The sequence below is a fragment of the Podarcis raffonei genome, chromosome 12 (assembly GCF_027172205.1).
Source record: "Podarcis raffonei isolate rPodRaf1 chromosome 12, rPodRaf1.pri, whole genome shotgun sequence".
Lineage (NCBI taxonomy): Eukaryota > Metazoa > Chordata > Lepidosauria > Squamata > Lacertidae > Podarcis > Podarcis raffonei.
In genome coordinates, this window is record NC_070613.1 from 59,611,287 (window position 1) to 59,626,126 (window position 14,840).

General features: G+C 46.0%; 1 protein-coding gene across 1 annotated transcript in view; it reads left to right on the plus strand.

Moving 5' to 3' along the window:
* Positions 1 to 14,840, plus strand: part of CNTNAP2 (contactin associated protein 2) — a 971,924-nt gene that overhangs the window by 581,799 nt on the left and 375,285 nt on the right. Inside the window, exon 9 of the mRNA XM_053359792.1 lies at positions 2,894 to 3,043. Within this exon, the coding sequence (XP_053215767.1) occupies positions 2,894 to 3,043 (150 nt within the window). The remainder of the gene's footprint in view (positions 1 to 2,893; positions 3,044 to 14,840) is intronic.

The window sequence follows — 14,840 nt, forward strand, 5'->3', positions numbered from 1 at the left end:
GTGCTTGGATCCACAGGCTCTAGAACAAACTCACTCATTTAGATACCTGGGTGTACTATTTAGTGAAACGCTCTCTTGGAAGTGCCATATGGAGTTAATGAACATCAAAGCAAAGAAAACCCTGGGGGCACTGATGAAGTTCTGTTCCAATAAGGGAGAGCAGCTGGTTGAACATACCCTAAGTGCTTGCTCAAATGCTCTATGGGGGTGAAATCTGGGCTCTGATTCACACTCCATTCAAATCTGTTTGAAGTTTTGGATTCAGGGCAGAATAACTTTTTTCAGAAGCTATGCCATCAGGAATATCAGCAGCTCTTCTTCATACAGAATCCAGGTGGCCAACAAGGCAATAGCAGACTACGCTCAGTTAAAGTATACTTTTAAAAATTGCTACCATGCCAATTGGGCATTTTCCTGCTTTGTGCTACATGAATTTGGGTTGATAAGCAACTCTGGGAAGCAGCTGCTCAATATATTTTAGACTATTAAACTGTTACTCTTTTCTGGAACTGAGCTCTGCTTTGACCTTGAATAAGTGTCAGGCAAGGGATTGGCTCTTCTGATGGAGTCTAGGACTTGCAACTAATTTAGAACACCAGATTTTCCTCTTGGTATCTACTCTTGTGAACAGAACACTTTAGAGCTAGTTATCTGATCAAACTGTCAATATTTTCCTTAAGAAATGCCTTTATTGAGCTGCGTTTCCAAGTGATGTCCACTGCACTCTGGGATGGCTGCTACAAGAAGGTCCTGTACGCAGACAGACTCTCTTTGTGGTCAGTCTCAGGTAGAAGACATCACTCATTATTTGTTCGCCTGCCTCTTATCTAGAAACCCACGAGATCACTTTCTGAAACCTTTGTTCACACAAGCGAGCAGGTACACGCTGGTAGAAATGGTCCAGTTTCTTTTGGGTGACAATAATAGCTTCAGAACACAGAAGGCAAACATCTATGCACTGGCTGCAAAAAAGGAAGTAAGGAAGGAAGGAAAAGGGACTTAGATAATACCTCTATCCTTGCAGAAGGCACAGATTTCTGATCACTGAATTTGCACTCACTGGCAGAGGAAGAGGAGTGCAGGGGGAGCGCGCCACCCCCAGCATCATGATCCTGGTGGGTTGCCATCGTGGCTGTCCCATCCCCCCCGCTGCCTGCGCTGGGCACCATGCCTCTGCAGGCGCCAGCCCCGCCCCAGACTGCTGTCCGCCCCCCGGTGCTGGAGCATGAAGCTCTACCACTGTTTGCACTCCGCTTGCTCCAAGACCAGGTATACCAGCCTCCTTTTTCTTTCACTTCAGTGTGAGTCTGTGACAATTTGCTGTGGTCACTCAGCCTCTAGACTTTTGGGTAGTTAGGGACTCTTACTCTTTATGATTAAGGGGTGTGAGCCTACTAATTAATTAGTTGCTGCCTGCATACTCTGTAACTTGCAGTCTAAAGCACTATGCATTTACTCCTTGTCTTTCTTTTATGTGTCATAAACCAATCTTTCTCTACTTCCTGGTGTGACAAGCGCTTTATTGTGTATAAGAGCTCAAGGTTTATGCACATTTTAAATGGATGCCTGCCCGACTCCAGGCAAAATGTTCCAATTCTTTCAGGCATGTGTGTTGGGTTCAAATGTGCACTGGACATGCATATGGGTTCAGTCGCATGCCTCGTAACAATGTGCACTAGGGCTGCAGTTCTCTACACAGTTACTTCTGAGTAAATAGGATTGAGCAGCAAGCTTTGGTCCACATTTTCTCTTCATTCTGGTTACAACAATTATCTCTAGAGAAGCCTTGTGCTTTGTCAGCAGCAATATAATGATTTGCTTGTGATTGTCTTTGGGAATGTGATGGTTTTTAAAAATAAACTATCCACCTGAAATAAATCACACTACTTGGATCAAATAAAATTTTTTGTATGTCCTTGCCTTAATATTCTTCAATAAATAATGTGTGAACCAGTCATGTTTCTAAATCAAAGTTCATTTTGAATGGAGTGAATAAGGTTTATGTTACAGGGACTATCCAAACTTTGGTGAAAGTCAGCATTCATATATTGTAGTCCCAGTCCCAGTGTCCCACTTCCCGGCAAGAGACCCAAGTGAGGTGTAGCAGAACAAACTTAAACAGACAATGATCTGGATTAAAAATGTGCCAGAGATTATGGCCTCCCAAGACATCAATCTACTGAGGTGGCCGTCCTAAGGCCACCACTGAAAGCTCTAAGTCTCATCTGCCCCACCCTTGGCTTCCAAACAGAGACTTCCACTGAGACCCTCTAATGGGGTACCCTGAATATGCCACAGGGTGATGCACCACTTCACCCCACGCTTAAAGTCTAGGATTCCACCCAGTGCCTTAACCACCCAAAGCTGTGATGTTTTGCCCTAACCTTGACCGGGCATCGCAGCAGCCATTGCCTGGCCAGCTAGCAAGGCACTGCCCATTTGGTGGGGCCTTTGATTGGCCCATTTGAAGCAGGGTTCTGGCACCGGCTGGGGAATACCCCAATGGCTGGCGAACATGTAAGAGCTGTCTGCCGGGATGGTGGCTGAGAGCGAGGGGCTGCAACCCCCGCCCACCTGGAAAGGGTGAGCGTCCATTATTCTCCAATACAGATACATCACTTCTCCAGACATATGCAAAGGAATGTGGGAAATTTTACTGGGTGACAGCTGTCACCATTCATTTGGATATCTTTTACTTTAAGACATTCAGCTGTCACCTAATTTTGCACATGTTGAATGTTTTCAAATGTTGGCTGATAAATTACTTCTTATACAACTTGTCTGACAATATTCTACAGCTAACCCTATCCCACTGTCCCAGGGGATTCAAGACAGATTAGGAAATGGAAAGATAACCAAACTGAAGCAAGCTGTCTCTTTCTCCCACTTGCAGGGGCCGGACTCAATGACGGGCAGTGGCATGAGGTTCGGTTCTTAGCAAAGGAAAATTTTGCAGTGCTCACCATAGACGGTGATGAAGCCTCTTCCGTTCGAAGTAACAGCCCTCTGAAAGTTTTGACAGGAGAGAAATATCTGTTTGGAGGTAAAGATTTTTACTATATGTTCTAAGAAGCGTGTTTTTGAAAGGGGAATATTTTGCTTTCAAGGTCTTTCCTTGTGCACAATGCAAATCACATCACCATAAATGGTTTTATTCTTAAAATGGTTTTGATTTTACTGTTAGGAAACTCCTGTCAAACAGTGCCCCACTTAAGGTGTGAGTTAGCAATGCATGCACATCCTTTTGTCCAGTAGAGATACACTACCTTAAGTTGCCTTTTCAGAGTAGACTCATCTGAGCTGAATATTCATCAGTTTTGAAATTCACATTGAACAAGGTTGAGCTCTTTTGTATGTAAACTGAACTTGTTTGAAAATCCACTGTCTTTGAGGCCCTTTCAAAAGTGAACAGCTTCCCAGCCTTGGAGCAATGAAGTGCCCAGGCAAGTCCTAAAGGAGCCCTCTCAGAGCAGTGCTGCAGCATTGGCTCAAGGAATTCAACATTTGCACATTCCAATAGGAACTGACCTATTTGCACCTTCCAGACTAATGTGCAGATCAGAATTTAGTCATCTATCCAATTTCACACTTCCTCTGTTACAGTTCTCTGCTCAAAAAAAGTGTCCAAATATGTTTAGAAATGTGTGTTTTGCGAGAAAATGCATTTTTAAATATGTGTTGTTATGCAGATCTAAACAGATCTAAAAAACTGGTTGTGAAAAAGGGATGAAAAAGTGACATAGACCAGAAATATATTTATTTGTCTTTCCCTACTTAGCCGAAAGATTTATGCAACCAGTGGAGAGTGCAAAACCCCCAAGCAGGTCCTGTCAGGAACTTCCTGGGTAATCCATGGCCTCTTGAAAGGGGGTGTGTGTGTGTGTGTGTGCGTGTGCTCCATAAGCACATGAGTGGAAGGATCTACAGCTGCGCCACAAAGATGATATAGGAAACATCCCTGAAAGCTGGGACCCCCAGGCCATGGACAGCCCCACGGAGGGAGGTATCTAGTAGGTCCTGTAGATGAGGGAGATTGGCTTTAGGTCCTTTATTCCTCTAGAGCTTGTATGCTCTGCGAAGTGTGACCAGATCCCAATCGTTCATATTGATTGTTTTAAATGCCTATATTTCTGTTTGGATTTAAAAGAAAAAAGGGAGGGACGGGAAATGTTTCCATCCCAGTAGACTGACAGATGACATTGATATAAAGATGCCTCTGCCTGTATCACAAAATAATAATAAAAAAAACACATTTCAAGGTTACTCTCATTTCATTACATTTTGCTTCATTTCATTTCATTATCTTTCATCCATAGAAGTATTAAAAACACATATGGAAATTAGTGTTTAAATAGTCTTACAAAAAGCTAATATACACTTCATTAAGGATAGGCTCAAATACTCTCAATAGGCATGGCTCACTGCTCTGAAAAACATGTCCTCTTCTGGCAATGAGGATAATGAAGAGGCTCCTCCACGGCCGGCGCTTGTCATACATAAATATGGGCATATTAAGAAGGATCCATGGACAAGCAGAGCCTTTGTTCTCCATTCGCCTGGCCATCCAGGTTCCCCGTCTCCTTCCTGAAGGCAGCCTTTCCCAAAGCACTGTAGACTTCAATAAAGAGTTCTGAGTATCTGTCATTTCCCTTCTGCCCCTCTCTCTGGAAGTCAGTGGAGGTTTCTGGAGGTAAAGTGTATTGCTATTGATGAAGAGCCCATCTGCTCAGAAAGAACAACCCGTGACAAAAAGAAAACAAACTGAAGAAATGAATATTTATTAATGTATAGCCTTTCCCATTTCACAGGGCATACATGTTGGGTATAAAATGTTCTCTATTGAGTTGAAATTAATATTTGCAGATATTTGAAATTTGCCACCCAAGGCTTTAATGTTTTACTTCAAAACTCAGTGCTTTAGACCTTGGCATTTCATGAGATGTTTACTGTGAAATACAAATATAACTGCGTGTCATATATCAAATCCCACCAAATATTAAATAGCATTGTTTGTCAGCTATGAAATGTTTCATGTTTTCTAACAAATATTGTCAAATGACAGGCAGCTATAAATTGTTGAAATCAAATCTTCCCATAGGAAGTCAAGCACTTAGGGAATATACCGGACTAACTGGAGAATAGCCTGCCCCTCTTAATGGGAAGGTGCCCGGGTGGTAGCCTGGCCTGTGGTTTGGGGAGCTGTTCTTCAGTCTCACCTGGAGGCATCATGTGGCTTCCCTTGGATTGGGGCGTAGATACTTGCACATGAATGAAAACAGGTAAAGCCAGTAATTTTGTATTGAGCAACCTGAAACTTTAAATGATTTATACAAACCGATGTGTGAAAGTGGATGGTTGGAAGTGCTGCAAGCTATGGATAATTTGTTTAATGTGCTTTAATTCATGTATGTTCTATGAAGCATATGAAGTCAGAAGCAGAGGAGAGGCCCAAAACAAAAAGAGCATAGGAGGCTAATAGCTACATTGATAGCCTTTTGAAACTCTTCCAAAGGCCCATTGGATGAAGAGTCAGGGCAAAACTGGGGGAATTGTTTACATTTCTTTTAATTTAGTCTCCCAAAGGTAATTTGACTCATCAAGAATAAACTCATTTGGATTTGCAGTGTGTATTTTTAGAAGTCTGGTCACACATGCCATGATTTTTACTCTTTGAAACCTATTCCCAAGAAAGTTGCATAAATGTCACATCTAAAATACTACAAGCTTCCCCCAGCAGGATTTCAGAAACAAGCCTCTGTGTTTGGAGTGCAGTATTGCAGTGTCTATGTAGCATACATAAAGCAACATCTTTTTGGAAAGTTACCTTTTCAAAAATGCAATGCTCTCACACCACTGTTTGTGAATATTCCTTGTAGATTTTGTGTGTGTGTGGTGAATTGTGAGTTTCTCTGCCTGCATTAAATGCTTGGGAGCTGATTGAGTCTAAGAGTGATCATATGGAATTCTGTTCGAAACCAACAGAAAATACTTAACTCTTTTTTTGTGGGGCTTTTTCCGAGCCAAGGCTTGAGCCTTGGAATCTGTTTTCTGCTTTAGAACTCAGCCGTGGAACATGCAAAGTTTGAGGCAGATATGATGCTTTGTTCTGTTCAAGCAGCCCCCTCTCAGCCTCTGCTTGTCCATGTCCCGGATGCTTTTTCTTCAGTACTTCAGGGCCATATCCGGATGTGCATCCAAAGCTATAAATAGGAGGGAATCTGCTTCACTGCTTAAGTTCAGCTGGATTTCAGTCTGTATCACTGTCTGTCTCTCTATATAACACAAGCCTGAACATCTTGATAGCCGCAGACCAATTATGACTGGAGGTTCACTGGAAGCTCAATAAACTTTTTTGCTGTTTGTCTGAGAGAGCAAATCTAAGACAGAAGATCTTATGTCCTTTTTTACAGTACCAGCCATCCAAGTAAATCGGGCCCATTTTAAGACCGGTGCCCCTTGGTTTAACTTAAAATGCAAACAAGCTAGACGACATCTCTGTGCCATTTATAATGAATATAAATCTTCTGGTGCTTTAGTATTACCTAGGAATTACCAACAAGCAAAAACAGCATATAAGCAAGCCCAGAGAATGGCTAAGCAAGAGTGGCAACAAAATCGCTGGCAGGCGCTTATAGTCGCCTCTAGTTCATGTAGCTCACGGCAATTTTGGCAATTGGTTAATAGAAGATCAAGGAGATACCCCTTAACAATAATTCCTGCCCCAGTCTGGGAATCCTTTTTAAGGAAATATTTTGCGTCACCAGATTCCAATACCAACGCTCTTGATGATGTATTTGATCATCTCCCCATCTGGCCTCCTACTGACCCCGATGAAATCTTGAATTTAATCTCTAAACTTAAAATCGGCAAAGCCCCTGGGTCAGATTTGGTTCCAGCGGAAGCCATAAAACTACATTCCGACTGGTGGGCAAAAATCCTGGCTGTTACTTTCGATGCTATTAATGCAACTGGAAGGGTGCCAAAAATATGGAAGGACGCTATTATAATTCCAATATACAAAAAAGGCTCCCCAGACGATCCGGAGAATTATAGGAATATTAGTTTACTGTCAATAGTTGGAAAGATATACACACGTTTTCTGCTGAATAGACTTACCCAATGGGCTGAAGAAAAGAAACTGATAGGCCCCGAGCAAGCAGGATTCAGACCGAACCAGTCAACTACGGACCATGTTTTAGTCTTGCACCATCTAGCCCGGAAATATTCCTCTTCAAACCGAGGCCAACTTTGTGCGGCTTTTATCGACCTTAAGGCTGCATTTGACAGCATCCCCAGAAGGTTACTCTGGGAAAAGTTGGCCCGATGGGGAATTGATAGAAGACTTTTATGGTTAATAATCCAGCTGCATGAGGGGTCAGCTGCTAGGGTGAGAATAACCCCAGCCAGCCATCTCACAAACTCTGTGCCCATCAACAGAGGAGTCCGGCAAGGATGTATCCTAGCTCCTTTTCTTTTCAATTTATTCATTAGTGACATGAGGATACCATTGGCTGAATCTCAGGAAATCATCCATGCCCCCCGTCTCGCAAACTATCGTTGCCCATTATTACTCTATGCTGATGATGCTGTGATTTTATCCTTCTCAAGAATTGGCCTCAGGAGAGCATTAAAATTCTTTGTTTCATATTGTAAAACAAATTCCCTCACTAGAAATAAATCTAAATCAAAAGTACTAATTTTCTCAAAAAGTCGGAAATCCTATAAGTGGCAATTAGATGGAAAACCTATTGAACAGGTCTATAAATTTCAATACCTGGGAGTTTTTCTCCAATATAATCTGGGTTGGAAGGCGCATATTGCACATATCTTAAACAAGGCCAAGGCCCTATCCTTTGCGCTTTTGCGCTTTTTCTTTTTGGACGGGGCTCTTCATGTTCCATCTGCCTTGAAAGTATTCAAAGCCAAAGTAATTGCAACATTGGCATATGCTGTTCCTTTATGGGGGACCGCAGTAAACTTGATGCCCTTGGAGGTAATTCAAAATCAATTTCTAAGACGACTGCTAAAACTTCCTCAGTGCGTTAGTAACGCAGCTATTCGCTTAGAATTAAAAACTACATCTTTAGAAAATACTCTTTGGAGGCGCAGACTTTGTTACTGGTTGTCCTTAAGGCATAGGCTCCCAAATCTGTATTTGATCCAATGCCTCTGGAGAGATAATTTTCCTGTCCTAGGGACAAAAGAGATCCATTCTAAAGTAGTGACCTATGGATTGTCTCCATCAGAATTATTGGAATTGGACCTAGCCACAGCAAAAAAAAACCCTCACTCAAAAACTTGAGGAGATTGACCTACAACAAAACACCATTTTAGGTAGTGGCACTTGCTCACCATTAAATCTTGGCATAGTGCCCTCACAGCAGATACCATCTTATTTGACTTCTTTGTCTGTAGCGGCCCACAGATATGCCTTTATTAAAGCAAGATTTAATGCCTTTCCTTCCAATGTCTTGAATAATAGATTTTCCAATGGTCGGATCTCAGCGGTGTGTGTATGTGATAATAGATCTATAGAATCTTTACAACATATACTATTCTGTTGTTCACTACATTCAGTTTCTCGGATCAGATTTTTGTCCCCTTTCTTATTGGAAATCTCAGGTGGCTCCCTGGAAACACAGCTAATACATTTATTGCAAGATTCTGATCCAAGTAGGTCCCTTTCTGTTGCCAGATTTCTGATAACAGTATTAGCCTATAAAAAGAAAAATGGATTACTCTATGATTATTGATTTTGCCTAAATAATATTGATTTATATTGATAATTTGATATTTTAAGCGCTATATTGTTCTTATTTTAATGGAATTTAGAAACTTACGGTTTGAGATGTACTTGATTTAAATGTAATTTAATTTATTAATTTTATCTTGTTATACCTGTTTTGCTGTATGATGTATTGAATATAGGCCTATGGCCGTAATAAACTATCTATCTATCTATCTATCTATCTATCTATCTAAGGCAGTTGTGAAATATCTGGCCAGCCACAGCACACAGCTTGAGTGCAGGCTGTTTTCAACTAGCTGGGTCATGAGATGTGCAGGCCAGATGTGGCCCTGTAGTGTGCATGGCACTTGATGGAATCAGGCAAGCAAGGAAAGCAAACCCCCAGCAGTATATAGCTAAATTTTAATAGTGGGAGAGACAGCAAAGAGGGTAGAATATGAAGTAGCGGGTAGTCTTAGACAGTGACATAGTGCAGGCATGGGCGGGGAGGGGGGCATCATCCTGGGCACATTTTTTCAGGTGGCACACCAAGGCACCCCAACAAAAGGCTCCCTCATTGAGGCTGGAGAGAAGGGAGAGAAGCTGCGCCTGGGCCAGGACTTTGTAGCTTTGTAGCGGCAGCACCTCCTTCTCCTCATGGCTGGTGAAGGATGTCCATGTGTGCCCCACCCCTCGGCTGGCCAAGAGGGATGGGGAGGGTGGCGGTGCCACCCCATCGCGCCCTCCTCTGCTGGGCTCTGGTGTGCATCCTAGCGCCACCAGACCACAGATCCACTCCCGGGTCAGGCCTGACCTGGCGGTGGGAGAGGTGGCAGCAGCATCACCATGCCTCTCCTCCGCTGGGCTCTGGGGTGCGAGGGAGCTGTGGAGACACCTTCCTCATGTTATGGCCCAGTACCACCAGGCTGCCAGGTCCACAGGGGGGTGCAACACTTCCCCCACCCCAGGCAGCAGCAACTTAGGCTACACCACTGGACTTCAATCTTCAATTTTGTAATACATTAGCTGTACCTTTAAAAAAAATTCTTTTGTACATGGTGGCTGCAAGAGAGTGCCTCTGAAATCATGCAGAGTGCTTTTCTTTTGCTTCCTAGACTAGAAAATCCCCAGGTGTTTTGTTGACTAGGCAGTTAGAATGAAGGAGCGAATGAAGCAGCAGCAGCAGCCCCTGGACCTGCTTCCCATGCCACCATCATTGCTGTCAGACTGGATTCAAGGACAGCATTGCAGGGCAAGAGTGGGGCATCACAGCAGTCTTTAGCCCCAGCCTTTGTTTGAATTAAACCCTTGGAATGCCGTGCTCATTATCTCTTGAGGTGCCTCTGTGACTTCACTCTCTTCAGGATTGAGATTGCATTTTCAATCTTTTAAACTAGTTTTTGCCTATGCTAGACCTGATGGCTGTGAAATGTCCAGTAATTAATATTTGGAAATGGGGGAATTATATATCAGAAGGCATTGTCACGGCCTTTCCAGCTGCGGTGCGCAGAACTGAGCCAGAAGGGAATGCTGTATTCCTATGCCTGTGAGTATATCATGTTGAGTGCTTTCACTGTCTTTGTCTTTTGTTGTGTTCAGGATGCTTTCTTCCCAGAAGATTCAGAGATAGTCTTAAGGGACTTTAAACAAGGAAAAGGGGAAAAGACAATGTGCATTCAGTTCTTTGAGTTATGAAAAGATGTGTGCATCTGCACAGATTGTGTATCTGCGTAGTTTGGTAGGACACGTGCAATATATCTTGGTTTAAGTGTCCATTACCTTGGACATCTCTCCCCCCCCCCCAATACATACATACCTTTAATTCCCTTTCCTTTTTCCAGGAATTGAGCGTTTTAAAGAAGCAAGCTTCTCCCCTACAAGGCCTCTTGAGAACTGTGTTGCCTTTTGTTGCTTTGGCAATTATGTGCATAAAACAAAAGAGTTTTGGAGGAAAAATGAGACCATTAAGCACAACAGAAAATGTTTGAACATTTAGATGTGAGAGCTTTTATGTGCCTCCTTATTGTCAGCTTATGCCTCCCCCCCCCCACGCCCAGTGCTCAGGGGAATAAAATGCAGAGAGAACAGTCCGCGAAATGGTTCCATCCAGGCCTGCGTTTCATTCTTCTCCCATTTTGATTTTCAAATTAAAAAATAGTGAAAGATCTAAATTTCGAGAATCTTCCTTGTTCACTGTCAGCCTGTTCCTTCTCTGGCAGTATCTCCTACACTTTCAGGCAGCTCCTGCAATTTCTTCAGCAGGGACTTCGCTCTAGAGCACCAACTCCACCTGCTGCCCCTGGATTTTCCCTTGCAAGTGACCGTCATCGATGGCAGGGAACTTCTGGGAGGTGAAGTGAGACACCAGACCCCACCAATGAGAATAAGGGTTTCCAGGCACACGGAGACCATTGCCTTTTACGTAGCCACACTAGCAGGACCCCCAATAAAACTGGGAATGAGCTGGCTGGCATTGCATGATCCAGTAGTGTCATGGCATCAGCGGTCGGTCACCTTTGGGTCAGCTTACTGCTTGGAACACTGTCTGGGGGGGAGAACCCAAGGATGACAGTGGCCAGGGTGGCTGGGATGGCTGTGGAGCCAAAAGGGGAGGTGCCACCACAATATGCTGACCTGAAAGAGGTCTTCAGCGAGAAGGAGGCAGATAGACTACCCCCCCATAGGCCCTTTGACTGCCAAATCAACTTACTCCCAGGGGCTCAGCTGCCGGTGGGTAAGCTGTATGCCATGTCTGACCGGGAGATGCAGGAGTTGCGGCAATTTATTGACAAGAACCTGAAGAGAGGGTTCATAAGAGAATCAAAGGCGGTGGGGGGCAGTCCGGTGTTCTTTGTGGACAAAAAGGATACTAATCAGCCCAGATTAGTAGTAGATTACAGGGCCTTGAACCTTGTATCAGAACCCGTGACCTTCCCAATGCCCAGGATTGATGACATTTTAACACGGGTGAGGCAGGGAAATTTTTTTACCAAGCTGGACCTCAGGGGAGCATACAATTTGATTAGGATGAGGGAGGGCGATGAATGGGAAACCACCATGTTCACCCCCCTGGGGGCCTTTGAGTACTTAGTTATGCCATTTGGATTACAGTCGGGCTCCGCCTGCTTTCAAGCATTCATGCACCACGTGTTGGGGTCCTTGCTGTACAAGAACTGCGTAGCCTTTTTGGACGACGTCTTAATCTATTCTGACAATGAGAAGCAACATGTCAGAGACATCAGGGAAGTGCTAAAGAGACTGCAGAAGCACCAGTTGTGGGTCAAGCTGGAAAAATGCCAGTTTCACACAAGAGAGGTCGAGTTTCTGGGGTACAAGTTGTCAGACAAGGGCCTAGCTATGGACCCAAGCAAGGTGCAGGCGGTGCTGGAATGGAAGGCCCCCAAAACCCAGAAGGATGTGCAGAGGTTCCTAGGGTTCAGCAACTTCTACAGGAAGTTCATCAAGAACTTCGCCCACTTGACAGCACCCATCACAGATTGTCTCAGTAGCAAAAAGAAGTTTGCCTGGACAGAAAGTGCCCAGCAATCCTTTGAAAGACTGAAGAAGGCGTTCGCTTCGGAAGAGCAGCTCCTGCACGTGGATCTGGAGAAGCCCATGAGGCTGGAGACCGACACGTCAGACCGAGCCATCGGAGCGGTACTTTTGCAGCCAGGGGCCCAGCAGGGCTGGAGGCCGTGTGCCTTTTTCTCGAGGAAGCTGAGCAAGTCAGAGCAAAACTACACAGTGTATGACCGCGAACTGCTTGCAATCTATGTAGCGTTTTGCCGATGGAGACATCTGTTAATAGGGGCACAGCACAAGATCCAGGTTTGTACGGATCACAAGAACTTGGAATACTGGAGGACTGTGCGAGTACTCAACCAGAGACAGATTCGATGGGCACAGGAGTTCTCCAAGTTTTCCTTCAAGATCCGGTACGTGCCGGGAGAGGAAAACGTAAGAGCAGATGCTCTCTCCCGGAAGCCGGAGTACATGGAAGGAGAGGGACCGCCGGAGGTCCGACACGTGTTCCCCGAGAACCGATGGGTGTGGGGGGGAGCGTTGGTTGGGAAACGAGAACTAGCCAGGCTTACTAGAAACGACGAGTTCGCTCAAACTAAAATCAGGGAACTCCGGGACGGAAGGGGAAACCATGGAGGGTTTGAGGAAAAGGAAGGGCTACTGTACTATAAAGGGGCGCTGCACGTACCGGGGGAGACCTTGAGGTGAAAGGTACTCAAACAACTCCACGACAACCCAACAGCGGGGCACTTTGGACAGCACAAAACCATGCTGCTTGTCACCAGGCAGTTCTGGTGGCCAAGGGTAAGGGAAGATGTACGGGAGTACGTACGGGGGTGTGACCGCTGCCAGAGGGCAAAGGGGGAGAGGGCTGCCCCTGCAGGGTTACTGGAACCCTTACCCACACCGGGAAGACCCTGGGAGGTGGTGTCCATCGATTTTATGACAGATTTGCCCAAGTCAAGGGGGAAGACAGCAGTCATGGTAGTAGTCGATCTACTGACAAAAATGTGCCATTTCATAGCTTGCTCACATGCGGTGATGGCAGAGGAAACAGCCAGGTTGTTTGTGGATCACATCTTCAGGCTGCATGGGGATCCCTCGAGGGTCATCTCAGATCGCGGGAAACAATTTACTTCCCAGTTCTGGAGGAAGCTCATGAGCTTGCTGCAGGTCGAGGTGGGCTTCTCGACAGCGAGACACCCGGAAACCAACGGGCAAGCAGAAAGAGCGAACAGTATACTCCAGCAATACCTACGCTGCTACGTCAGCGAGAGACAGAACGATTGAGTAGAGAAACTAGCACTGGCTGAATTTGCGTACAGTAACGCTGAACATGTGTCCACGGGAATGAGCCCGTTCATGGCCAATTATGGGTGTCACCCCAGGGCCTTCCCGGGGAGGGGGGAGGAAGGGGGGAGCGTACCTGCAGCAGAGCAGTTTGTGGAAGAAATGGAGGCCTTGCACCAGCAACTCCAGATGAATTTGGAGAGGGCCAAGGAAGTTTACAAGAGGCAGGCAGACAAACACCGTCGGGAGGGGGAGGCCATACGGGTGGGAGACCGAGTGTGGTTGTCCACCCAAGGGTTACCCTTTAAGGGAGGGTGCAAGAAGTTGCAGCCGAGGCGGCTGGGACCTTTTGAGGTAACACAGCAGGTGAACCCCGTGGCATTTAGGCTCAAGCTGCCTGACAGCATGAAGTTACACCCGGTGTTCCATAGGTCCCTACTCTCTCTGTACAGGGAGGGGCGGGAATTCCCGGGACGGGAGGGAGAAGTCACCACACACCCGCAAGTAGAGGAGAGGGAACACCACAACCAAACCACGGAAATACTCAATTCCAGGTGGCGGGGGCGCAAAGTAGAGTACTTGGTCGCTTGGGAGGGTGAACCCCGGTCCAAAGACACGTGGGTTCCCGCGGAGGCAATCAATGACGGGTATCTAGTGGAAGAGTTCCACAGCCTGTTCCCAGATAAACCAAAACCACTAGCGAGATTCTGGGAGGAAGAATTTGGAACCACAGACGACGAAGAGGACTTTGTGGGTTTTCCTGCCTCCGAAGAGGAGGGAGGGGAGGCGTCAGAGGGAGAAGAATCAGACTGGGAGGCCCACCCCGCGGGAAGAGATCGGAGCGGGTGGGAAGCGGGTTTTGAATCCTCAGAGGATGGCGACAGCTCCTTCCGGGGATTCCCCGCATCGTCGGCCGAGGAAAGGGACGAAGTTGGATCAGAACGTCGGGCCGGGGGTGGAGGGGATCCTGGGGGGGAGGTGGATGTCAGGGAACTGCCATCGGAGCCAGAGGCAGAGGCAAGGCTCCAGAGCGATGCTGGAGAGGGGCCCAGCAGGGAGAGAGGCAGCCCATCTGCTGGGGAAGGAAATCAGCGTAACACCAGGGGTGAAGGGGGGCAGATGGGGGAATCGGCGAGGGGGCTCCAGGACTCCTCGCCGGAGACCAGCGGGGAGAGCACAGGTCCTCCGCTGCCCACACCCACCCTGCGCAGAAGACTTCCACGCAGGGAAAGTAGGCGTAGACTTAGCGTCAAAGAACTTCTTTGCTGGAGGAAGTTCAAGAAATGCCCACTGACGGATT